Here is a 26,271-nt window from a genome sequence, read left to right on the forward strand (position 1 = left end):
GAACAGGAGAGGTGGCTTGTGCAGGATGCTGGCCCTCCAGTGCACTCTCCTCCCTCACAACGTCCCCTACATGGCAGGCAGATACTGGGGGGGGGGGGGGGTAAGGGGCACCTAAGCTGAACATAACAGCAAGTAGGCTGGTTGCTAGAGAGAATTCCCTATTTTTCTGCAGCTCCTACACGGCTCCTGCTCACCTGGATGGCTCCTGGCCCCCTTCTCCATCTCCCTGCACCCCACCTCATGGGCCCACATCGCTAGCACTGGCCCCCTGACCTCCAACTCCCTCCCCACCCAGGACCCCTGTTGCCCAGGCGTTCCCCTCCCCTGCGCCCCATCCCCTGATCTCACCCTCCAGCTTAGCCACACCTTCCTAGGAACAAAGGCTTTCACTTTAACACCTTGTTCCTGTGATCTGGAGAAAAACTCAGTCTCTATCACAGAGAGCCTGGAGCACAGGTAAGGAAGAGGCTGTCTCCTCCATTCATCTTCCTCTAGGGGATTCCTCTGGAAACCCACAGAAACTGGCCCCTAATTCCTATGTGCTGGTAATAATGACAGGCGCTCCTGAAGCCAAGCTTTCTGCCGGGTGCACCCTTGCTTCCTTTCAGGCATTCTTACATACTGTCTCCATCATGTTGTATTTGTCTGCCTCTCTGACTCCTGTGAGAGCCACAGAGGCGCCCTTGCCTGGGCAGGTGGCTCTTGGGGGACCAGAGAGGAGCTGGGCCCTGCCTTCCCAGGACCCTCGACGGGGACTGTGTGATCTCCAGCAAGTGACATGTGCGTCCTTGCTGCACACCAGAGCTCTGTCTCTTCCTACAGAAAGAGAGAAAATACAGTCAAAGTCACTGACAATCTGGGGAAATCCCTCTTCCAGCCTTGCAGGAAAACAGAAATCAGCCAGAACAGAAGCGGATGCCTTGGGCCTTGGATGTTTGGTCAGATGTTTTTTTAAAAACTAGTCTGGGTGTGTAACCAGTTCAATATCTGTAAGGACTGTGCTGGTGTAAGCCCGGAGCCAGCTCAGCTGGACGGTTTTCTCCCTGGAAATATCAAAAAAGCCTTCCCACGTGCCTGAGGAAAAGGACGGCCAGGGCGATGCTGCTGCCACTTCACACTTGGGGGGGGGGGTGCGGTAGGCTCCAAGACACGCAGGTTTGTTTTTCTGCCCACCCTCCAGGTGTGATGTCACCTGGTCCAGGCTCCACAACCCCTAGTCTGAGGGTTGTTTTCCTTGATGGGGGATGGGAAATGGGGGGAAGGGGTTGCTGGACTTTGCAGGCACCATGCTCCCTGATGGGGGATGGGAACCCAGCGGGGGTGGGGGTGGGGAGGCTGGACCTTATAGGCAAAGTGGTCCCCCATGGATGTCCGGGGCCCCACATGGACTGCCCTCCAGGCTTTAGGGGTGGGACCCTCTCTCACCACACCCCACTCCTAGCCACTTCTTTTGAAGCTACAGCGTGAGGCCCCCAAGCACTTCTGTCCTCAGCACTTACTTTCTCACTGGTTATCAGATGGTGAGGAAGGGACCAGTCCCTGCTGACCAGCTGGGTGGCCGCTAGCCACAATTGCAGGTGGGTGCTTGACACGCGGCCAGTCCAAATTCAAGTGTGCTGTTAGTGAAGAATGCACATTAGATTTCACAAGAATTAGTATGAACTAGAATGTAAAATATAACAATGATTTCTCACTCTGTAGAAATGACAATATTTTTTAAATATTGGGTTACATAGTATATATAACTAAAACTAATTTTAGGGCTCCTGGCTGGCTCAGTCAGAAGAGCATGCAACTCTTGATCTCGGGGTCATGGGTTTGAGCCCTACACTAGGTGTAGAGATTACTGAAAATAAATTTTTAAAGGATTAAAATTAATTTTATTAAAAATTTTTAATGTTTATTCATCTTTGAGAGAGAGAGAGAGAGAGAGAGAGAGAGCACAAGTGGGGAGTGGCAGAGAGAGAGGGAGACACAGAATCCAAAGCAGGCTCCAGGCTCTTAGCTGTCAGCACAGAGCCGGACACAGGGCTTGAACCCACGAACCATGAGATCATGACATGAATCGAAGTCGGACATTTAGAACTGAGCCACCTAGGTGCCCGGTTTTCATTTTAAAACCGGTTTCTTTTTACTTTATGTTGATATAACTACTAAAAATTCTAAATGATATTTGTGGCCTACATTGTATTTCTACTGGACAGTGCTGGGCTAGACAGGTAACTCAGAGAAGCAGAGAAGACATCTCTCAGTGTTGTCTACCTTCTTGGTCCACTAAGAGCGAAAGGAAGAGAAATCAAGCTCCCATTTGCCCACAGCTTTGCAAATCATGGCTCTGCTACCCCGTCCTGGGTGCCCCGCTCAGCCTCTTGGGACTGTCTCCGTCTCATTTCAGCTCTCCCCACAGACGCATCCGCGCTGATAGGAAGAAAGAGAAAGGCAGATTCTTCAAAAGTGTGAAGAAACCACATCAGGAGCTGTGCGTTGAGGGCTGGTGGTTGTCTCTGCCATTTGGGGAAAGTGCGAAGGGCAACCGGAAAGAACTGTCTCGAGGATCCCGGGAAAGCCAGATTTGGGTGCGTGCGCTTTCCTCAGCCAGCTGGGAAGAACGGGCACACGGATATGCTTTATTATTTGAAACTTAAGCAACTCCCCAAACAGTGACTAATCCCAAACTTTACGAGAAAATTATAAATTTACTCCTTCACTCTGGGATAAGAGAGGAGAAGGCGGGACAAGGAGGAGGGGCGGACAGCTCCGAGTCCGTAGAATTAGTGGCTCTCAGCCACGTGCTGGGTTTCTGGACAAGGCCCTCCGGGTGTGAAGTCAGGACAGCTCAGGGCACGGAGACCCACCAGAACAGCAGCTTTTGCCGAAGCCATCGGAGACAGTCCCGCCATCGGAGACGGGAAACCTCCGTCCCTCGCGCTGTGTGTGGAGCTCAGCGGCACTTTCCCCGCACTGGAGCATTTCTACCGCTTTGCTCCCACCGACCTCTCTTTCCTCCTTTTCTTCTCACCAAACCCCACCTCTCAAGTCCCCGTTCCGTCCTCTCCTGTGGGCCTCCCTTGCCGGGAAGACCACCCCTCCAGCCCTGCTCCTTCGGGGAGGGGGCTCGGGCACAGGGAGTGTGGGGGGTAGAGGGGAGGAACAAGCCGAGGCTGCGGAGCCCGGGCGGGCGTGAGGACTCGGAGCGGGGACCCGGGTGTGCGGGGGGTGGGAGTAGCCGGGGCTGCGGAGCCCGGAGGGAGCAGGGACCCGGGTGGGCCTGAGCGCAGCGGGGAAAGACGACCCCGGCTCTCCCCCCCCTGCTTGGGCGGTGGTGCGCCCCGGTGGCTTAGCCAAATCCTCAGGGCTGAGTCCTCTCTGTTCCACTCTGTTCAAACAGTGATTTACCAAGCGGCAGTGGAGCCGGGCCTGGGGCTGCAGCGAGAGGGCGTGAGGTCGTTGCAGGAGGCACAATGAGGCCCCGTTCCTACGCCCTAACCCAGGCTGCAGCCCCGCCACTCAAGCCCTGAGGAAGGTGGACGTAGACGCGGACTCCGCGCTCAAACGCAATCACCGCGCGCGCGGCCGAGTGGCGGACGCACCGCCCTGCACGCATCCCTGTCTCTGAGGGGCTCCACCTTGGAAAAGTACTGGAGTTCAGGAAGTCTGAGCCCCAGATATCGTGTTCCGTGTGCGAATCAGGGACTCCCGGAAAAGGGGAAGGAACAGAAGACAGGAGACAGGTCAGCTCTGGGCGCTGGAACGAACCCCCCACCAGCGGGGAGCTCCCTCCGTCCGTGATGAACTTAGGGACTGATGTCAAGGAGGGGGAGGGGCGTGACTGGGAAGGGAGAGCCCCTCCCGGCTGCAGCTCGGAGGCAGGGTACTGGACCACTGGACCCAGGGCTTCTCTAGTTCTCCCCCTCCTCATGCCGCGGCCCCCAGAACTCTGGGAGCGACCTCGACTCGCCCGGACCGCGTCAGTTCCCAGGGTCTGAAGACAGTGGCTCAGGACCTCCGTCCTCGCGCGTCTCGGATGCACCTGTCGACCCCGCGCGAGGCCCGCCCCTGCTCTCCCGCCCCAAGATGGGGAGGCGGAGCTCCGAGGGCCGGGGGCGGGACCTGCATGGTGGGCGTGGTCTCTGGCTGGCTCTGGGCGGGGCTTCCCGGTGCTGGAGCCCCGGGGTCCCAGGTTCCCGCCCTGGCCTGCCCTCCGGGAATCTCCCGGGGCGTCCGGGCGGATCACCCGCGCGGGGAGGCGGCCTTGCATCTGCTCCTTCCCGTTCGCGGGCTCCTGTTTCGAGGTGTCCCCAAGTCCTGAGCCTTAGGGTTATTTCTCCTCCTCCTCCCCGCGGTCCCCTCACTTCCGGATGTGCCATAGCTGGCAGGGTGGAAGCCAGGCTTGCGGGAGCCCCTTAAGGGAGCTTACACTCTTCCCGCTTCCCCGGCCAGGCCTGACGTCTGACCGGCCTTAAATTTTCCTTCGTCCTTCCGATCCCCTTTTCCCCACGATGCCTGTGTCGACAGGAAAGCCTGAAATGCACGAAAACTCCACACATTCATTGCAGCATGTCTTGTAATAGGACTGCGCAGGCTGGACGCCACCCAAATGGAAATCGGGGTTACGGGTGAAGACACCGCCCCAGAGAGAGCATCCTGCCGCATTCTGGTTGATTGGCAGGCAGAGGACTGGACAGCAGACCCGGGCCTCGCTTTCTCCTCCTCCACCTCCTTTCCCCAGGTCCCCATGCCACACTGAACGCAGCTTTGGCCCACCTGGATCTCCACCTTGCTGAGGATCTGACGCTGAACAAGATCTCTCCAGGCCAATCGGCCGAGCTGCCCCTCCCCGGCTATCCAGTTTGCAAATGAAGAGAATCTATGCTTTATTCTAGGATGACCCCCAGGATATAGTAAGTGGAAAAAGAAACAAACTAGGTGGGGGGGGGGGGGAGATCCCTAGGTAGATGTAAATATACATATTTGTTTGCTTATACTTATTGATGAGGTTTTGGGTTGATGGAGGGTTCGTGGGGTTTGGAGCTGACAGCCAAGAAAGAATTGTTGAAGACGTCTTTGCTGCAAAAAGGTGATTTTATTAAAGCGCGGGACAGGACCCGCGGGCAGGGAGAGCAGCACTGGGGTCGTGTAGAAGGGCTGGTTATACGCCATGGACTTGGGGGAGGTAAAGTCAAAAGGGAAGTTTCCAAAGAGACTTTCACAAGCTCAAGACTTACCGGAGGCCTAGCTATGGTCAAGCTAAGGTTGTTTCTCCCTCTAGCAAAGCATCAACATTAAGACAGTAGGGGGTTCCTGGACTTCAGGCTGTGATGGGATTGCCTTTTCCTGGTAAACTGGTGGAGACTCTTATCAGTTTAATCATTTGTGTGTGTGTGTGTGTGTGTGTGTGTGTGTCCTTTCCTGTTCTTGGGTAGCTGGGAGTGTCCAAGGAATATCACACATGTCCCACCTTGGGAGGGAGGGGGTGCTGTTAGCCTGCACTCTGCCCTCAGCTCTCCCCACGATCCCTCATCACTTATTTTTTTATATGTGGAAATATAATCGAAAGGCTAACAAACAGTTACCTATGGGAGGAGGAAACGGCAGATGGAAGAGATGAAAACCGGTCTTTTCCGTATGTGCCTTGTCTTGTGCATTTGACTTTGGACCTCCCCCCAACTGGCCTCCTAGATTTCACTCAAGTAAAATTGGCTGTTGGGTGCCTGGGTGGCTCAGTCGGTTAAGCGTCCGACTCTTGGTTTCGGCTCAGGTCATGATCTCATGGATTGTGAGTTCAAGCCCCCCACCAGGTTTCACGCTAACAGTGTGGAGTCTGCTTGGGATTCTTTCTCCACCCACCCCTCTGCCCCTCCCCTACTCACTCTTTCTGTCTCTCTAAAAAAATAAATAAAATAATTTTAAAAACAAAACAAAACAAAACAAAAAAAGATCGACTGTATGTGACAGTGCCCGCTCCCCATGCTGTGTGCTGTCTCCCTGACCAGCTCTTGTCCCTTCTCACAAGATTGTCCCCAGAAAGCCTTTCCTGACATCCCGCTAGGGTTGTTGACCGGACCACCGGCTCAGGGGCACCTCCTCGTGAGCATGTAGCAGCCCCCAGGCCTTACCTCAATCACCACACTATCTCCATGAATCACAACCATCTGAGAGGTTCCCCCAAAATCAGGACTCCCACTTTATTTGCCTCTTGTCCTTGGCACCTGGAACCGTCTGTGGTGTGTGTGTGTGGCCCATAAATACTTGTTGAGTGAATACATAACTGGTTCTGTCCCTTGTGACACCACTTCTGGCCATCTTCGCCCACATGGCCTAGGTCCAGACCCTCAACGTGGATCCCAGAGGGCAAGAATGAAGAACAGAACCCAGGATGTTACCAATGTCCTCTCGCCAAAGACCTCCAGAAACACACCCGTAGTTAAACAAGCTGGGCTTATTTTTCCTAGTGGCAAGACAGAACGCACAGCACAGGCAACTGGACAACATCTCTCCAGTGCTGGGGCCAAGGGCAGGCTGCCACTAGGTGGGCTGCTGAGGCACGAACGTTATTTTGAGTTAAAAGTCATCAAAACGCAGCAAAATGCAGGAAAAGCTCTCTTCCTGGTCCTCACCTGCCTAAATTTACATGGGAAAGGAGAGTTTGAGACTCCCCTTTATCTCAGAAACTTATCTGCTTGAGAAGGCAAACTTTGGTTTTCCAAATATCTGCGACCTTCCTGTGAGGTCCTTCCCCGCCTTGTATCCTCAGACCCTGACCCCCAACTTAGCTCACAGAAGCTCCATGTTGCCTCATTGTCGTTGGAGTTTGAATGTCTGTGTGGAAGCCTATTGCACACGATTGAATTTCGTTTTCTCCTGTTAATCTGTCTCAGGTCAGTTTGACTCAGTCCAGCCAGAGGACCTTCAAGGGCACAGGAGAGACTTCCTCCTCAACAGGGCTGTAGGATCCAGGCTTTGTTGGGACTTGTCAGGCGGGGCTCCTCTGTTCCTCCTCAGTGGGGAGCAAGGAAAGGATGAATACGGGCCGGCTGGGGTGTGTGCGTGTCCGTGAGGAGTTCCTTTCAAGGTAAAACACCTTTCCAGTAGAGCAAGTCTCAAGTGAATCTGCAAAGTGTCTGACCCCCAACCCAGGCCCTCTGCATTCAGCCGTCTTGGTCAGCACCACCACAGCCATGGGAGGGGACAGGGGACAGGGGACAGGGGAGGCCGTGAGCAGGGAGGCCAGCTGCCTTGGCTGTAGCCTGGGCAGGATTTTTGCTCTGCAGACGTCTCCCATTCTCCCAGGGCAGAAACTCTGCAGGCAGTCGGTCCTCTTGGCCAGAATGCTTTCTTTGTCATCCTGCCTGGTATCACAGCCTCCCAAATGACTCCCACAGCTACTCATTTGAGCCCCGAGGAAAACATATTAGATATGAATTCTTTGTTGGTTTTGTGACAGTGGCCTCTGACCAGACAGGCTCAGCTCCCCGGCCCCCAAGGGCCTTGTTGTCTCTGCTCCCTGCCTTTTGGGGTGATGACCTCACCCTTGCCACCAGTTTCTGGGATCCAGTGACTCACTGCGGATGCCCGGCCCTGAGGTCTCTGGGGATGCTGTCTAAGGACACGGACCGTGACCTTTCGTCCTCCAGTCCAGAGCTTCTCCCTGTTAGCGATTCTTCTCCATCTGGGAACTCTCGCGCCTCCTTCAGATCAGCACTTCTGGTGACTGCCTCCTGCACTCTCCCTCTCTGCCAGAGCTGGGGTCTCTTCAATTCGGGTTCCTGCCCCCCACCCAGCGCCAGGGCTCTCCTGCCCCCCTCCCCTCCCCCCCCCCCCAGCGCCAGGGCTCTCCTGCCCCCCTCCCCTCCCACCCCAGCACCAGGGCTCTCCTGCCCCAGACCTTGTTTTCCTCCTCCTCTTCCTGGAGGGTTAGATCTGGGTTCTGCCAGTTGCACTTGCTTTAAGACCTTGAACAAATGACTTAAGTCTCTGGGCTTCTGTTTTTGCATCTGTAAACTGTGGGTAATAACTACTTTTTACTATGCTGTATGGATTCATTTTCTGGTTTTGTTTCTTTACTGAACAAGCAATTAATGTATACATTCATTTATAAAGAATTTACACCAGACATGTAGAATGAAAGTCTCTTTCAGCCACTGTCTCCCTGAATCCGCATTTGATGTGGTCCCTCAGGATATTTGTGCATTTACATAGCTATCTGTGTACATATGGAGATATGATGGAAATATGTGTGAGTATACATATGTGTATTACTGAAATAGCTATAAAATGAGTGTGGTGGAGATGATGAAGAGGTCTGTTTGTGGACCCGAGAGAGGTTGGTGGTTAACAATAAAGGCTGTCGTTTTCATTAAAACTAATCAATAGATAATGCTACAATTGCAAGACCATTTACAGCATTTACAGACACACAGGCAAACCCCACAAAGCAAAATCAACTAAGAGCTACAGTGGTGGAGATGGGGGTGGGCTGCTAGTTTTTCTCCTTGGCCCCTCTAGTTAGTGGACTTTCTATGTGCATGTGTAACTTTGATTCACATCCTGAAAAATAACTGGTGTTCTGTGTTCCTGGTTTTCCCACCAGCCCCATGGAGACCCGCTGCCCACCCCTCCCTCAGAGCGGACCACACCCTCCCTTCCTCCCCCTTCCTCCAGTCCATTCCCACAGCCCAGCGGGTGTAGCCCCCCACCTCCCTGCCTCTCTCCCCCCTCCCACACTACCCCTGCAGCCAGACCACCTCTGAACCTCACCCAGGAGAGCCGGGCCAACATTAAGTTTAGAAGGAGCAGCTCAGCATTCGTCTGAGCTGCAGCCCAGGGCAGGGGGCAGGACCCCCGGCCTCACTACACCCCGGATCTCAGCTTGCTGAGCTGCCCGAGGGCTGCAGACACACCTCCTGGACCTTCCCAACTCCATGCTCCCTGCTCCCTCGACAAAATCCTCCCCGTGTGCGTGTGTCTTTAATACGGATGGCAGCTCAGAGCACAAAACAATTCTGCACTTGTTTGTCTTCTAAACATGGGTCTTAGAAATTATCTCGTGTCAAATAGGTCTTCCTTGTGTTTAACTGCTGCATGAATTAGATTCGGTAACTATGCAAAAGCACTCTGCATGCTTCCCGGCACGTGGGAACACACAGGGAATGTCTGCCTCCTTCCCTCGAGTTCCTATTCCTCCAGCACAAAGGACAGACACCCAGGACGGACGCTAGTCCTAAGGCCCCCTACCCCCGCACTAAGGCCATCACAGCTTCACATCCCAGTTCACACACCCTCCTTGCTGGGTCTCACCCCAAAGCCCTCTCACACCCTGTCCTGCCACCCACTGGGGGAATATCTCCCTTCCTCCAGGACCAGACTCGTCACTTCCTGCGGGAATGCTGCCCGCCCCCCACTCGCAGCACAGAACCCTGGGCAACCCCTTGGGCCCCCAGTGGCCCGGAGCAGGCATCCGGGATCCCTGTCTCCAGCCTGTCCAACACGTCCCCAGTGTAGGTGGTCCAGGTGGTCCGGGGTCCCTGCCTCCACCCCATCCCCCACGGTCCCGGTTCAGGTGGTCCGGGGTCCCTGCCTCCACCAGGTCCAACACGGTCCCCCACCGTCCCCAGTGTAGGTGGTCCAGGGTCCCTGTCTGCACCCCATCCCCCACTGTCCCCCGTGCTGGCGGTCCAGGGTCCCCCACTCTCCCCCACCGTCCCGGTGCAGGCGGTCCGAGGTCCCTGTCTCCACCCTGTCCCCCACCGTCCCTGTACAGGCGGTCCGGGTCTGTCCATCCAGTCCGGTGAGCCCTGCTGCGCCCTGACTCAGGGCCCACTTGTCTGCAGCTCCCGCCCTCTTAGGTGGGGTGAACCTGCACGCCTGGTTAAAACCCCTCCTGAGTCCCCCCTCCCTCCGCCACCCCCCACCCCCAGCCGGGCGCGGGACGCGGCAGCGCAGGTGCGTCCTCCTCGCAGCCCGAATTTGGGTTTCGAGGACGCTCAGCACCGGGAGGGGCTCCAGGAGGGGCCGCAGGACCGGGCCAGCTGCCCCCAGACCCGCGGGCGGGTGGGGCGTGCAGGGCCGGGTGGAGGGCTGCGGGGTGCGTCGAGGCTCCTCAGGAAGTCAGAGGGAGAGGCGCCTGCACTAATTGGCAGGCCGGGTGCCAGCAGCATGCCAGTGATGTTTTGGTGACAGGTCACCCGGGAAGAGGAGGGACAGCGTGTCACGTGGGGCCCCTCCAGCTCGGTTAGTTTTTCTGGGTCACCCTCTGCGGCTGCCTCCCTCCTGGTTTCCCCTGCCAGTTCCGCCTGGTGTCTCTGACTCATGGCCCCTGCCCCTACTCTCTGTGCCTCCATGTCCCTGGGGGTCAGCTGGGGGCGGAAGCACTGAGGCCCCACCCTCTGGCCCAGTCTCTTCCTTGTGACACTGTCACACACGCTTCGGGAGTGGTTAGTGAGACCCAAGAATGAAGAGGCGGTGAAGACTGGTCTTCCTTGGCTCACGATGGCACGTGTTTACTGGGCGCTGACAGTTCACACTTGACCCCCGACGACCCACCACGCCGCCCCGGCAGTGCCCTCAGTCAAGGGGCCCTTCCCTGCTCCCACATCCCACCTCCTGCCCCTCTGCCTCCACCCACACCAGCTGCCTCTTCCTGCCATCTGCCTCCTGAGCCAGGCTCGCCTCCCCTGGAGCCAGAGTCCTTGAGACCCTGCCCACCCCCCCCCCACCCCCCCCCCCCCCCCACCCGGCCCCAGGGATCCCTCCTTCCAGCTCCAGCCACCAGGCCTTCAGGCTACATCCCACCCACGACAGAGTTGCCTCAGGCCCTTTGCCCCACCTCTCCTTCAATCAGCACCACTTTTCTCCTAGTGCCTGGCCAATCCCTTCACCTTCCTCAAATCCTTGCTCAAATACCACCCGCTGAAACTGTAACCCAGACCCACCTACACACTACTCCCTCCCTTCCTTCCCAGCTTCCTGTCAGGCATTTCCCATTTTTATCGACCTGTCTTCCCCATCAGAATGGAATCCCTATGAGGGCACATTCTTGTCTGCCTCATCCTCTCTGAGGCCCCAGCTCCCAACACAGTCTCTGAAACATTGCCGAGGCTTCATAAATATCTGTTGAATAAATGAATACAAATGATTTCCTTTGATCATTAAAACAAGTCTCTGACATCAATATAAATGTCTCCACTCTATAATCACAAAACTGACAAGAAGTGAGTCAAATCTTGGAAATCCCACTGTTTCTGCATAGGGTGTGTGTTCCTCCACACTGGGCAGGATCTTACCTAGTTTAGTCACAATGGGCAAAGATCCAAAATGAGGGGTCTGGACTGATGGGTTTCCCATCTGCTAGAGGATGTCTCCAACCTCCCTGGCTGCCTGAATCCAGCCTTAGTCCTTCCTGGAACCAGGAAGAGATTTAATGGCTTACCTGTCCGCTGGGAAACTGTGGACCACAGGGCTGTGGGAAAGCTTTCCGTTTCTGGCTTCTACACTCCGTCCACCGCACTGACTGAGCTTGATTCTGTCCAGGAAATGGGATGAGGACAAGCAGAGGGAGAGCAAGAATAGGAAAGCAGATAAGGTGGAGGCGCGGACACCTAGGGAGGGAGAGAAGGACCAAGCAGGTAAGTGCAGGGGAGGGGGTGTTCTATAGAGAGACCCAGAGGAGGTGCCCTGGTGTCCCTCTGTCCTGGCCTCCTCTTCTGCAGTCCCATGTCAACACCCAAAGCTCACTTTGCATGAACCTAGTCCATTCCCAGAGCCAGGAACTCACCCTTGATTCCCCTGAACCCCAGTGACCAGGATGGTGCTTCCATCTACAAAACACTTGAACCTGGCCTGCTCCTTACCAGGGTCACCGCCTGTCACCTAGATCATTGGAGCACATTCTTTCTTCAGGACAACCAACCCACAAGACTCTGGGGGCCACCACTGGCTTGCAGAGGCCCTGGGTCACTCTTATTCCACACCTGTCTCATTCAGCTCCTTCTAACTGGAGACCCTGTGTGGTCTGGTCTCTGCCTGAGTCTTCATCTACTGGCACTACCTTCACCTGCAGCTCACCATATACCAGCTTTCCTTAAATCGGCCCCCACTGGCCCTTTCCTCAGAGTCTTTGTAAAGCTGTTCTCTGCCCCTGGAATGCCCTTCCCTCCTCTCTGTGCCTGATGAACTTCTATTCATCTCTCCGGTCTCCTCTTGAACGTTGGCTCCCCAGAGAGGCCTTCCTCAACACCCCCATCTAAACCAGAGCCCTGTGCCAGGTCTTTGTGGGCTCACCAGATTCAGCAAACAGAAACATAAGACATCTACTTAAATCTAAATCCCAGATAAATAATCAATCATTTTTTAGTATAAGTATTCCCCATACAGTATTTGGGAGATATTGATGCTAAGAGAATTCATTGTTTATCTGAAATTCATATTTAGCTGGACATCCCATATATATATTAATGTTTTTATTTATTTTTGAGACAGAGAGAGACAGAGCATGAGCAGGGGAGGGGCAGAGAGAGGGAGACACAGAATCCAAAGCAGGCTCCAGACTCTGAGCTGTCAACACAGAGCCTGATGCAGGGCTCGAACTTAGGGACTGCGAGATCATGACTTGAGCTGAAATCGGACATTTAACTGAGTCACCCAGGCGCCCCTGGACGTCCCATATTTTATCTGGCAACTCTAGATATGTGGAATGATGTCCCTCCCCTTCTATTTGGAGAGGTTGGAAAGTAAAACAAACTCTACTTCTCAGAAACTTTTGCAGCTAGGGTTTCCCCAGTTGGATGTAGTTGTATGAGATTCAAGAGGCAAGAGTGAGGGAGGCCCCCCTCCTATAGCAGATGAGGTGACCGAGCTCCAGCAGACATGTGGGAGTGGGGGCAGTGCTTCTGGGAGTGCTTCTGACTGACCTTGAAACCAAGAGTCCAGCTAGAGCCTTGTGACCTTCCAGGCCTTTGCATGATTCTCTTACCACGTGGTTCCTTGTATTGAATCCCTTGCCACCGACCAGACCAGACAGAGAGTAGTTTCTGCTCCCTGACCTGGTCCTCAGCACCTGCAGCTCCCTTCACGGCACTGTGTGGACATGCACATGACTGTCTGGTGTCTCTCTTGCTGTCCACAGGCTGTGGCCGTCATGCTGATTGTCATACATCAGTGTTAGTGTGCCTGGACCTCATCATTCGCTCCTTCTACTCCTGGTCAAGCAGGGCCTCACCCTGAACATACAAGAGTGGTCAGTGAGCACCTCTTTATTTGAAATGAGTGTAGAAGAGGCAGGCAGCAACCTTCCTGCACTCTTGAGGGATGGGGACTAGAAGGGCTGGCCCGCTCGCACCCCAGTTACCCTGGATGAGCACAGTCACCCCTGTGGACCCCAGTTTTCTCATCTGCAATGTAAGCGTTAGGCTACGTGGTGATAACATCCCTGTCAGTTCTAACGCTCTACCCATCTGGGATTCTGTGACCTCAAAGTGTGAGAACAGAAGCCAGTTAGCTGCATCTGGTGCCCGGCACAGCATAGGAAATCATCTGTTTGGAAGGCTTGTTCTCGCTGCGGGGGGTGGACATGGAAACGGATTCTCATCCCGAATGTGAGGGGGCAGAGGAGGACCAGACTTACAGCAGGAAGGGAGGTGAAGGCTGCTGGGTCTGTGAATGCACAGACCGACCCTGTAATCCTGGCTCTTAGAACACAGCCCAGTGCCTGTCACCTGTCAGGGCCTGTGCACCTCCTACCACACCACTGGTCACACCCAGAGCATTAAGAACTGTCCCCCTGCCCCCCAGCCTGGGGGCTCCCTCTCACCACCCAGAGCTTGGCTCACACATCACCCCTCAGAGAAGCATTTTCTAACACCCTGTCAAAGTCGTGCACACCTCCTCCACTTAATTCTTCTTATATTACCCGCTTTATATTCTTCAAAGCACTTATCACATCTATAATTATCTTGTTCATTTATTTGTTTACTTGCTTATGGTTAGTCTTTCCCAACAGAATCTAATTTGCCAGAGGACAAGGGACCATGGCTGGTCTGCTCACCCTGTACCAGAGTTCCCAGCACAGTGCTGGACTCGGCAAGTGCTTGCTGGGAGCCCACCTGAATGCAGGAGCAAATGCATGGCCCCTAAGGGGACTCTGCTGGGGGCGGGGGGGGGGGGGGCGGGATGAGGAGGTCTGGGGACACACTGGAGGGAAGAATGAGTATGGAATGTTGCAGGGCAGTTTAAAGGGTGGATAAAGTGACATTGTTGTGTGTGGGGGGGGGGGGGGGGGGGGTCAGAAGGACAGAGAAAAAATGAGCATCCAGGATAAAGGTGAGGGGGGAACCCCCCCCCCCAACAGGCACCATTAGCCCTGAGCAGGGGCTTCAAGGAGGGGAACAGGATAGAGAAAATCAAGTCTCAGAAGAGAGGACATGACGCCTCAGGGAAAGAACACAGGGGAGGAGGCAGTGGGTCTGAATTTCAGCAGCTCTACCAGAAAGCAAATCCTTAACCCCAGGAATCTGAGTCATCCTCTCAGCCCCAAGCTGCTACAGAGCTCGGGCTGGGAGGGTGACGGCCTTGCAACCGGGGTCATGTCCATGAGTATCAGGTTGATCTGCTGGAATCTTCATCCTCTGTCTGCCTCGAGCCCCCTCCCCATCAGGGCAGTCTCCCCAGAGTATGTGCAGCAATTCTTGGTACGGCTGCACATTGTAAACAGCAGAGTCTTTAAAAAAAACAAAAAAACAAAAAACACAAGTCCTTACAGAAGCAACCGACATTGAAGAAAGTCTTGGGCAACAGGGCACAGTGAGTGAGGCCTGAGAAAGAACTGCGCTGCCTTAATTAGGCTTCTTATCCCCTGAGATCTCTTTCTCCAGTTTTCTCCCCAAAGATGCTTCAGGATTTTGGTTCAGGCTTTTCCATTTCTTTCCCACTCAACCCAACCTGCCCTTTGTTTACAAGTCACGGCCTCCAGGAGGCCTTCCTGAAATCATTCCCACTCATCCTACAATCTGTCAACATAATCCTCAGTCCACCTTTACAACTCAGTAATGACAGCTCTGGGTGGATGATGGGTACACCTTTGTGCACCGTCACACTCCCCAACTCGGCAGTGGTGGATTCTGGTGGATGAGGGACAAAGCTTCATCTGCCTTGTCACATTCCCTGAGGGCAAAGACCTGGACTGTCTGGTCCTCAATCTCCCAAACACCTCTCTCCACCTTAACACCTCCTAAAGACTTGTGAACTCTTTGACGGGATGGGGATGTCATGGAAATGGAGGAGAGCCAGGCTGAAGAATAAAGGAAATGAGAAAGAAGCAGAAGAGAAAGAAAGTAGCAGATGGGCTAAGGCCTGCCCCACCTCCACCACCTCCCAGTGTAGGTTCTCACTTTCCACAGTGAGAGGGGAGACCTCCTGGAAGCAGCTAGAAAGGGGTGGGGACTGGTATGAGGGAGGCGGGATCCAGTCGCGGTCAGTCGGCCCACAAAGCCAACCCAGCACATACCAAGGGTCACCTCCACCCATGTAGCTCTCTGGAGGTAGAATGAGCCCAGAACAGGGATCAGAGGGTTCGGGCAGAGTTGTTAGGGATTCTGGCAGGGGAGGGAGAAAGCCTTGAGAAGTGAGACATTTCCCGGCAATGCCCGTCTCCAAATGTCCACCCCTGCACTATATGTCTGGGAGCCACTAGGTGTGGGCTCACGGGGAGCACCGGATAGAGGCTGAGCAGAAGCACTGTTAGCAGGAGTCCCTGACATTTGTTTCTAGAAGGCATGGGATGACTAGACCATGAGCTTCTGGAGCACAGGCTGAATGCCATGCCACATACTATGTGGGTGTCCCCCAGCACCATGCCTGGCCCCTGCCAGTGTGCAATGATTACTGACCAAGGAGAAGAATATTGTGCACATTTAGAAGGTCTAAGCAGAGTCTGCCAGAAGACACTTCAATTTGCCCAAGGGGCGGCAGGCAGTTCAATGGCTGGGTATACAGTAAAACCTTGGTTTGCGAGTATAATTTGTTCACAATTATGCTTGTAATCCAAACACTTGCATATCAAAGTTAATTTCCCCATAAGAAATAATGGAACCTCAGGTGATTCGTTCCACAACCCATCATTCATATAAAAATGATTACAATATTGTAATATAATACAAAAAAAATCAAGAAAATATAAAGAAAAATAAACAAATTAACCTGCACTTCCCTTTGAAAACTTTCACGGCTGGTGTGAGGGAGGCAAGAGAGAGGAGAGTTCTTGTGTAGAAAGACTTTCACTATCACTGACAGAATCACTGCCACCTGTTGGCTCAATGGAATCTTTCTCTGCATGGGGGCCATTGTATACGCTCGCAGGGATGTTGACTACAGTACAGTGTCGATAAACTCTTGTCATATACTGTATTTAATGTAACTGGCGACGAGGCAGCAGAGGAAAGGGTCTACATCTGCAGGCAGCCTGACCTAGAATGAAGCAAAGCATTCCTAAGCTCACTTTTCTGGAAAAGCAAAGGACTGTCCACAGGTGCTTGGAAGTAACAAAAAATACACTAGTGCCAGTTACGGGCACCTTCCAACGTGCTGAAAAATCACTGATTTCTGCCAAACACCTCGGCCTGAGACTGAGCATCCGAGCATGGGAGACGATCACCCACAACCTGGGGAGGGGAGGGAGAGGGAGAGAGAGAGAGAGAACATTGGCTCAGTGTTGATCATGTGACATTCCACATCTCGTACTACTTGTATTGCAAGACATCGCTCGTTTATCAAGTTAAAACTTATCAGAAATGTTTGCTTGTCTTGCAGAACAAGATACTCGCAGTCAAGGTTCTACTCTCTATTTATTGAGACCTGCTGAGTGCCAGGCACCGTTCCAGGTTCAGGGAAAGCATGGTGAACATAATAAAGGCTAGGTTCCTGTTCCTATAAAACTACCTTCTATTGGACAGAAACAGCTCGAAACAGATAAGCAGGCCATTTCAGATGGTGATAAATACCACAAAGACAGTACATCTGGGTAAAGATGAGGAAAGCAACTTGAGATACAATGGGGAAAGACATCCTCTCTTGAAGTGTTCCATGTGGCTTGAGCCCTGGATGACAAGACAGACACAGCCTCGTCCAGCTCTGGAGGAAGTGGGGCCCGAGCAAGTGCACACACCTGGCGGGGAGATCAGCCCGCGTATCTCAGGGAGCAAACAACGTGAGCCCTGCGTCTAGCACAGCGAAATGGGGGCTGATTTGGGGAGGGTAGGTCCATCTGCACACTTCACCCTCATCAGGTCACACTGTGGGGTCACCACGTGCCTAAACATTGGGATCTCCTGGAAAGCTTTCAAAACTCCTGATGCCTGCCTCCTCCCCCCCATCCACAGAGATTCTGTACAGTTGACCTGCGGTGTCTCCTGGACATCGGGAACCTAAAAGCTGCCCAGATCATTCTCACGTGGACATGAACAGAACTGCAGAGCAGACCTTGCAGGCCGCAGCAGGCACTTGCGCTGTGAACGCCAGCTCTCTGAACACACTCGCGTGCCATTTCCCCACCTCTCCAGGCCCAGATCTGGAAAGGACCCAATGTCTGAAAGGCCCTGAGGTGGGGATGGAACCAAGATGAAGCGATCCGAAGGAAGACAGAAAGAGAATGGACAAGAACACCAAGAGACACAGGGAACTCCAGAACATGTGACAGATTGAAGGGGCGAAAACAAACAGGTGCAGAGAGTCCCAAAGGGTCAGAGATTTGTGGGACAGGGGAAGCAGAGCCTGCCGTAACAAATGATCACAAACGCAAACCGCGCACCCTTACCTCACAGTCCTGCAGTTCAGAAGTCGAAAGTGGGTCCTACTGGGAGAAAATCAAGCCATCAGCAGGACTGGAGGCCTCCTGGAGTCCATTGCCTTCCTTTTCCAGCTCCGAGGGGCCGTCTGCTTCCTCTACATGCAGCCCTTTCCTCAGTGTTCAAAGTCAACAGTGTTAGGCTGAGTGCTTCTCACACGTGTCTCGCTGGTTGTTCTCTCCTGCTTCTGTCCTCTGCCTTTAAGGATGTTGTGGACCTTGAACCCCTGTGGATAATCTAGAGAAATCTCCCTGTTTCGAACCCAAGTGATCAGCAACCCTAAGTCCATCTGCAAACTTAATTCCCCTTTGCCCTGGAAGGTAACAGATTTACAGGTTCCAGGAATTAAGACGCGGACATCTTGGGGGACTGTGACTCCATCTTCCACAGCATGAAAGCCCGTTTTACAAAACAGGTTTGGGTCGTATCTGTAGCTGTAGGTCTTATGAGCACTGAGCTGAGAGCTTTGTTCCAAGATAAATACACATGTGTTTATTTGTGAGGGTTTATCACGGTGTCCAATTTGAGTGTCTCCCCGGTTAGTGTGGAGCAGAGGTGGGGAGAAGGGTGCCTCAAGGGCTGCCCGATCTTTATTATGTTTGTCTTAGAGCTGCTGCTCCCCAAAGACCTACGGCTGCCGCATTGTTCTTATTGACAATGAAACTAATGACAGCGTCTCTTTGCGTGTTTTCTTTGAGTACGTCTCTGTGTCCCTGAGAAACCCTCGGTGTCCACCCCAGTGGTATTCAGTGTGTCTGAGACTGGGTACATCTGTGGCCTCTGCATTATGTGAACGCCTCTGTCCGTGGGGAACTTGGACGTGATGGGTGAGCAGACAGGTCTGTACAACAGTGTGTGCGAGCACACTCGTGGACAGATGTTTACTTCCCCACAAACCCTGCAGGGCAGGCAGACAGACAGGCCTCCCGTGAGAGCAGCAGAGGAACTAGCAGGTGGAGGGCGTGGGAAGAGAGAGGAGGGAAGAGCCAGGAGATGGATGAGAGGGGAGGGAGAGGAAAGATCAGAGGGAAGATTTTGGAAAGCAGAGGGGAGGTTTTGGGGATCTCAAATAAAACAGAGGCAGCGGGGCGTCACAACTAGGGCACAGATCAGGGCTGGCTACGGCCCCACTTCTGCTTATTCCCGGCCTTTGTGACCTTGGCAAGGCCACCTCTCTGGGCCGCTGTTTACCAAGAGACTTGAAATAGATGAACCCTAGGTACACCCCAAAGAAGGGTGAAAAGTGGAAATAAAAACCCACACCGGGAAAAACTGAGAGAAAGAACTAGAGACAGGTGGGGAGAGAGTAGTAGTAGGGGAGGCCCAGCCAGACGTAGAACTGACTCCCGGAGACCTGAGCGGGGGCGCCTGCTCCCCACTCCCTTACCCCACAGCTTCCGATGGTTCTTAAGCCCTTAATAGGTAAGGCAGCAAGCAGGGAGGAAAGGAAAGACTCACCAGGAGTGACAGCACACACCAGACCGAGGCCTGGATCCTCGCTCCTGCCTCCAACTCCGGGGAAGTGGGTGTGCCGGCCGCCTGGAGTGACTCACACCCCGGCGATGTGGGCGCACACGCCGAAAGCGAGCCCGGGCGCTCTGCCCACCGGCTGAGCACAGGCCCGGGGCGGAGGTGAGATTGGGGCGCCGGAGGGGTGACAAGCAGGCGACCCCCGCCCCCACGGTGCGGACTTGCCCCCAGAGCGCCCCCTCCCGAGCACCTGCTCGCCCCTAGGACCTGGGCGCACGCGTCCCCCGCCCTCCTCCCCCAGACCCGAGGTGGGAAGCTGGAGAACTAGGTGAGCTGTTGCGCAAGGCCCGGTGTTTACCTGCCGCGGGGGCCTCCTCCTCCCTATAAAGCCTGGCGCGGCGGGGAGGGCGGCGGAGGCCGCCACTGCTCGGAAAGGGGCCACAGCGCGCCCGAAGGTTCATGCGCCGGGCGGGGACAGGGCCCCGCGCTCGGCTCGCAGCAGGCGCGGCCCGCGGGCGGGGGTCGCGCTTCCCATGGAGGCGCCCGAGCTGGGCCCGGGGCTGGTGCAGCGTCTGGAGCAGCTGGCGACGTGCCCGCTGTGCGGGGGCCCCTTCGAGGACCCGGTGCTGCTGGCGTGCGAGCACAGCTTCTGCCGCGCGTGCCTGGCCCGCCGCTGGGGCGCCCCTCCGGCCGCCGGCGACCCGGCGCCCGCCCCCGCCTGCCCCAGCTGCGGCCAGCCGTGCCCCCGCCGCAGCCTGAGGTCTAACGTGCGGCTGGCGGTGGAGGTGCGCATCAGCCGGGGACTGCGCGACAAGCTGGCCGAGGCGGGCGCCCGCGCGGGGAGGCGCAGGGGGGGCCGCATCCCCACCATGGGCTGCCTGGACCCGCGCGGAGAGGTGAGGCGGGGCCGGGGGCGCGCCCTGGGGCTGTGGGGGCCGAGGAACGGGGCGGGGTGACAGCAGTACGTGGGGAAGCAAGAGGGGAGCGGGTCTCAGGCACGCAGAGGAAAGGAGACTGAACGCGGAGCGCGGGAAGTGCGGAGGGGGCGGGGTCTGAGAGGAGGGGGACTGTGAGGTCTGGGGGGACAGCGGGGGTGGGAAACAGCCTGAGGGAGGGCGCGAGGGGGACGGCGGGGTCTTGGGAGGGGGACGGCGGGGTCTGGGGGGAGACGGCGGGGGTGGGAAACAGCCTGGGGAGGGCGCGAGGGGGACGGCGGGGTCTTGGGAGGGGGACGGGGGGTGTCGGAACCAACCTGGGGGAGGACGCGGGAGGGAGGGGGAAGGCGGGGTCTGGTGGGGGGGGGGGCGGGACGCGAGAAGCCGGAGCAGAGAGGAGGGCGGCCAGGGGCCATCAGTGGAGGCAGGGCAGCGTTCGCCGTGCTGTTGGTGAGCGTCCTGCTCCGCTCCTCCCAGAGCCCCTGGCCCGGAGAGGCGACGGCGGAGGCGGGGCCCGTGAGCCTGCAGCCCGGCCTCCGGCCGGGCCCCTCCCCTAACCCTAACCCTAGCCCTAACCCTAACCTTCCCTGCCCCTACTCCCTGCCCGACCCCCAGGCGTCCGGGACTCCTGAGTGGCTTCTCCCCAGCAGCCTAGCCGGTCTCAGGTCTTGCTTCCACACTTTGAAGTCTACATAGACCTAATTAGTCCAGGTGTAATTGGCGTGATTAGGCAAATTGCCCCTCCCTTCGCCACCACACTGGGCAGCTCCAGTCATCCCCACTGGACAGTGAGGGAGGAGGGGAGTTCCTGGTGTTTGGAGGGCATCCAGCGCGGTGTCCCGAGCTGCTGGGCTTCCTGGGACACATTGGAGTCCAGCTGCCGCCTAGGCCAGGGTAGAGACACAAAGCCAAGGGCCCAATAAACGCCACTGGGCTTTTATGGCAACAGGGGAAGCAGCTTTATTACAAGGCTTTTATACACCAACTCTTGGCCCCAGGGCTCGGGGGTTTGGTCAGAGTGATGAAGGAGAGGGACACCCTCAGGAAGGTAGATTAGGAGACACAGAATGAGGCCGGGACTCTGAAGGGTGAAGGGGGCAAGTCCCAGGTGTGGATGAAGCTGGGGAAGGGGAGGAGGGCGGTGGGTGGTGATGGAGAGGAAGGAGGGCCATGAAAGGACAAGGGAAGACTGAGGAAAGGGGGAGCCCAGGGGTGAAGGGGTCACTGTGAGAGGTGCCGGGGCTCACCAACCGAGTCCCAGCTACCTGAGGGAGGGGCGGATAGGGAGGGCTGCCCAAGGACGAAGCCCAGAGCTCACATCCATGTTCTCTTCTGCCCATCCCAGGACACGAGGAAGACATGGAGGAGGTGAGTTCCGCTTTACTGCTCCTTCCTTTCTACCACCAGCTGCCACATCCGTCACCTTTTCCATGGGCTCACCTCTCTGTCCTCACTCACACACAGCTTTTCCGGGCCCCAGAGATGTCAGTGAGGTCGGGGTGGGGGCGTCAGAGGGCAGAGGGTGTCTACGGACTTCCTGACCCTTCTCCCTCATCTGTCCAGACTTGACGCCCCAACACCCAAGTCATCTAACTCAGACGACGACGTCCCCGAAGATTATCCAGTGGTCAAAAACATGCTGCACAGACTGACGGGTAAGGGGGGAGGGAGGGATGCACTGAGTGACAGTCTTCCCTCTCAGACAAGATCGAGTCTCTTCTGGGGTCTGTGGGACTTCCCTGAGGCAGCACTAAGCAGCACACGCTGAGGGGCTGGACCACAGAAACCCACCGTGTCAGCTCTGGGAGTCGAGGCTGGTGTTGGTGGGATGGGCTCCTTCCACGGCCCTGCCTCTCTCCCAGCCTTCCCCCTCAGATGTCCTCTCTGTTGTCTTCTCATTGTTTTCCTTCTGTGCTCATCCATCTCTGGGTCCAAACTTGCTCTTTTTGTAAAGACACCAGTCACATCCAGTCACATTGGGCCAGGGCCTGCCCTAATGACCTCGTTTTAACTTAATTACCTCTGTAAAGACTCTGTTTCCAACTAAGTTCACATTCTGAGGTCCTGAGAGTCTACAACATTTCTTTTCGGGAGGAACATAATTCGACCCTCAACGTCAATCCTCAGTTCTTCATATTCCAGCAATTCCCCCCTCTTATCTGTCGCGACCCTGGAAAGTCAGCTGCTTCCACCACTCTTGCTCTGTTTCTGCCCCTGGGGCTCTGGACCTTCTCTGCAGCCCCCCGGGGGGTGGGGGGACTCCTGGCTTGCTACCAAAGCTGCCAGCCAAAGAGGAACCTGTCTGGCTCAGTTGATAGAGCATGCAACTCTTTTTTTTTTGTTTTGTTTTCAGTTTTTTTGGGGGGAGGGGTAGAGGGGAAGAGAGAGAGAATAAACCTCAAGCAGGCTCCACATTCAGTGCAGAGCCTGACGGATTCAGGGCTTGATCCCACGACCCTGGGATCATGACCTAAGCTGAAATCAAGAATCAGCCACTCAACTGACTGAGCCATCAACCAGGCCCCCCCCCCCCCCCCCGGCTCTTTTTTTTGAGCATGCAACTCTTGATCTTCCGGTTATGAGCTCTAGCCCCACATAGGGTGTAGACATTACCTACAAAAGAACTCTTTAAAAAAAAAAAAAAAAAGCCTGCCAGGAAAGGTGTCCCACCCTCCTGTTACCTACCATCCCCCACAACCCAGGATACTTCTAGCACCCCAATCCAGAAACCTTTCCTCAAAAGCAAACCATACACACAGGGCCGGGATTGTTTCTCTCTCCTCCTCTGCCCCAGGCCACTCCCACTTTTGCCTGGGGTCCCAGCACCCCCTGCCAGTCCTCCTCCTCAGGGCCACCTTCCTTCCGCATCCTGCTGACCCAGCTCCCACGCCCCACCACCACCACAGTAGATGCGGTATCGGTCCTCACTCCTCCCTGGAAGTTGGGTCAGCCCCACTCTTCTCCCGGCCCCCAACCCAAGCAGCCTCTCCATGATCTCCGCCCTGTGCCGCCTTCGCCAGGCCGGCCAGGGCTTCTCCAGGACGGTTCTACGGAAGCGGCCCGTCCCTGCGGCGGTTGTCTCCTCCCGCTCTGGCCCCACAGCTGCCTCTGGAGCAGTTGGGAGGCCTCTTTGGTGCCCTCTGCTGCGCAGAACCTGACCCGGCCCCCCTCTTCCCCTCCGCAGCCGACCTGACCCTGGACCCGGGCACCGCACACCGCCAGCTGCTCATCTCAGCGGACCGCCGCAGCGTCCAGCTGGCCCCGCCGGGGACGCCCGCGCCCCCCGACGGCCCCGCGCGCTTCGACCAGCTCCCGGCGGTGCTGGGCGCGCAGGGCTTCGGGGCTGGCCGGCACTGCTGGGAGGTGGAGACCGCGGCCGCCGCCGGGGACCAGGAGGACGGGGACCAGGACAGCGGCGAAGCCCGCTACGCCGTGGGCGCGGCCGGCGAGTCGGTGCGGCGCAAGGGCCGCGTGGGGCTGTGCCCGGCGGGGGCCGTGTGGGCCGTGGAGGGCCGCGCCGGCCGCCTGTGGGCGCTCACGGAGCCCGAGCCCACCCCGGTGGGCGGCGCGGGGCCCCCGCCGCGGCGCATCCGCGTGGACGTGGACTGGGAGCGCGGCCGAGTGGCCTTCTACGACGGGCGCTCGCTCGACCTGCTCTTCGCCTTCCAGGCGCCCGGGCCGCTGGGGCAGCGCGTCTTCCCGCTGCTCTGCACGCGTGACGCCCGCGCCCCGCTGCGCATCGTGCCGGCAGAGGGCTGAGCCCCCTCCCCCTGCCTGTGCCGGGGGGCCGCCGCGTCCACACAGACCCCCACCCAGCCACACTGTCTCTTTTCTCCCAAGCAGGAAGATCTTGGCTGGCCTCTGGCTTCCTGCCCCTCCGAGGCTCTGGGACGCTTGCCACCTGCCTCTCCACGGCTGCCTGCTACCCTGGACCTGAGCTGGTGAACAGGCCCTGCCCCCCAATACTGGGCAACGGTGGTGTCCATTACACAGAGGCCCCGCTAGCCAAGCGTTCCCCTCCCACCCCTGCCTCTGCTGGTCTCAGAGGACCCAGTGCCTTCTCCTCGGGCCAGGGTTCCGACTTCCCTGCCCAATCTGGGGTTTATTCACCAGACTCTGGCCTGGGTCTCAGGGTCCTCCACGGAGCTCAATGCCGTGCTGGGGAGGGGGCAGGCCAGCTCTACTCCATGGTGACTGCTTCCTTTGCTCACAGCCTTGTCCCGTTAGGAACCTTCCTAACTCCCCCCTGCACACACAGTAAGCCAAGGCTGCTACCTCCCTTTCCTCTCCTCAGCAGGGGGTGTTGGCCCAAACACCCCAAAACCATCCCTGTACACAGCATCTCATCTCTTCCCATATGTATAAATGGGCCCATATTTAACACTTTTTGAGATGTTGGGTTATTTATTTTGTGCATCTGTGGCAATAAATGAGATCTCAGTGGTGGTATGATTTGACTCATCTCTGCAACTGTGCATGGCAAGAGGCCTAGGAAATGATCTCAAGATCCCAGTAAGGAGTGGGGAGGGCTGGGAGCTGGGCATCTGGGCTGGCAGAAACATTAAAGCCTAGGAAGGAAGGGGTAAGAGTGTAGTGTAGGGGACGTATCCCCATCTCTTTGCTCCCTCCCTTTCGCTTCCTCTCCCAGGGACCCAGGTCCCTGGGACAAAGCTGGATCTGTCTCTGAAGCCACAAGATGCAGGAGAAGGCTGGCTCTAAGTGGCCAATCCCCAAGCCAGCTTTGTCAGATCCTGTATCACGTGAGAAGGGTGAGGAGAGGCCATCACTATGTCCTTTTCCATTAAAGGTGATAAAGCAAAGACCTCTCTCTCTCCCAGCCCCTCTGGAGGGCATGAGGGGGTAGGGTTGGGAGCCCACACATCCCACAGGCTTATATAAATACATTACTGGAAGAGCTCCAAGCCAGGATTAACAAGCATAGCTAGGGCAAGATTGCCCGGAATCTAACTGGGACCCTGGCAGTGAAAGCTGGGACTGCTGAAAACCCAATTTAAGTGTTTGGGACTCAAATAGAGAATGCAAGGGGCCAAGAGACCTGGATCCCAGGACAGGCAGTTTGGCAGTGAGAACAAAGGGAAGAGACTGGAACCAAGACGCCTGGATCCCAGGAGAGCAGAGGATGAGGACCGAAAGGAGAAATGAGGGCTGGGAGAACCCAGAAGCCTGGGTTCTGGAATAGCAGCAAGTCAGAATTTCAGGATCTCTGTTCACCCTCCTCTCCTCCTCCCTCCATCAGGCAGAGGAGAGGGCAGGAGGGGGCTGGAGAAGGGGTCAAACCATGGGTTTAGTCCCCAAGTAGCCACATGAATACATTCAGGGCCAGACAGACACAGGAATGGTGGGGCAGAGAGGAATTTAGTGCTGCATTGGCCCTGGAGGAGGCTGGGAGGGGTCAGGAGGCTGGGGAGGGGTGCTGGGGCTCGGTCCTGGGGTTGCACGACGCCGTCCCTTGCGGTGGCCCCGTACACAGTGTGTATGACCACAGCCCTCTTCTTCTTCCTCATCGCTCTCAGTGGAGCTCTCGCCAAAGGCCCGAGGTTTCTCATAAATACAGCAGCCTGGATTTGGAGGGAGGAGCCCAGTAAAAAAGGGACACAAGTTAAGATACAGTCAGTTCCTCACCCACCAGATCTCAGTAACAACTGCTTCCACCATGCCAAGACCCAGCTTCCCCAGGCCCACCCCCCGGGGACTCAGGCCCCCAAACCCTCCTCGTGTTGGCGAGGGTCTAAAGCCCCGCTTCTGGCCGCTGATGCCTCCTGATTTCAGGCCCTGGTCTGTCCCAGGACAAGCCCTCCCTCCCTTTTCCTCCAGTCTTAGCCTCATGTCCCCGATGCCTGGAATCACCGAGGCAGTGACAGGCCCCTGGGCAGGTGTGAACAGGTGTGAGAAGTACACAGTGACAGGCTGTGGGCAGGTGTGAGAAGGTGGCAGATGGGCCTGTGGGCATGTGTGAGCAGGTGGCAGACAGGCCTGGGGGCAGGTGTGAGCAGGTGTGAGCAGGTGGCAGA

At 56.2% G+C, this 26,271-nt stretch overlaps 2 protein-coding genes and 1 long non-coding RNA gene across 3 annotated transcripts in view; 1 reads left to right on the forward strand and 2 right to left on the reverse strand.

Moving 5' to 3' along the window:
* Nucleotides 1–10,753: 10,753 nt before the first annotated feature.
* On the reverse strand, nucleotides 10,754–19,627 carry LOC125939495 (uncharacterized). Its single transcript, XR_007463070.1, has 4 exons — nucleotides 19,293–19,627; nucleotides 17,804–18,032; nucleotides 11,429–11,597; nucleotides 10,754–11,109 (listed from the first exon to the last, which is right to left on the reverse strand). It is a non-coding gene; the product is annotated as an uncharacterized LOC125939495 (long non-coding RNA).
* A 53-nt stretch (nucleotides 19,628–19,680) lies between these two features.
* On the forward strand, nucleotides 19,681–23,998 carry RNF39 (ring finger protein 39). Its single transcript, XM_049654947.1, has 4 exons — nucleotides 19,681–20,200; nucleotides 21,585–21,607; nucleotides 21,803–21,894; nucleotides 23,424–23,998. Exons 1-4 carry the CDS (start codon nucleotides 19,838–19,840, stop codon nucleotides 23,996–23,998), a joined length of 1,053 nt encoding a protein of 350 aa, XP_049510904.1. The 5' UTR covers nucleotides 19,681–19,837.
* A 1,451-nt stretch (nucleotides 23,999–25,449) lies between these two features.
* The window catches only part of PPP1R11 (protein phosphatase 1 regulatory inhibitor subunit 11), a 2,238-nt gene continuing 1,416 nt past the window's right edge, over nucleotides 25,450–26,271 (reverse strand). Inside the window, exon 3 of the mRNA XM_049654948.1 lies at nucleotides 25,450–25,818. Within this exon, the coding sequence (XP_049510905.1) occupies nucleotides 25,616–25,818 (203 nt within the window). The 3' untranslated portion in view covers nucleotides 25,450–25,615. The remainder of the gene's footprint in view (nucleotides 25,819–26,271) is intronic.

This window comes from Panthera uncia (assembly GCF_023721935.1).
Source record: "Panthera uncia isolate 11264 chromosome B2 unlocalized genomic scaffold, Puncia_PCG_1.0 HiC_scaffold_25, whole genome shotgun sequence".
Taxonomy (NCBI): Eukaryota; Metazoa; Chordata; class Mammalia; order Carnivora; family Felidae; genus Panthera; species Panthera uncia.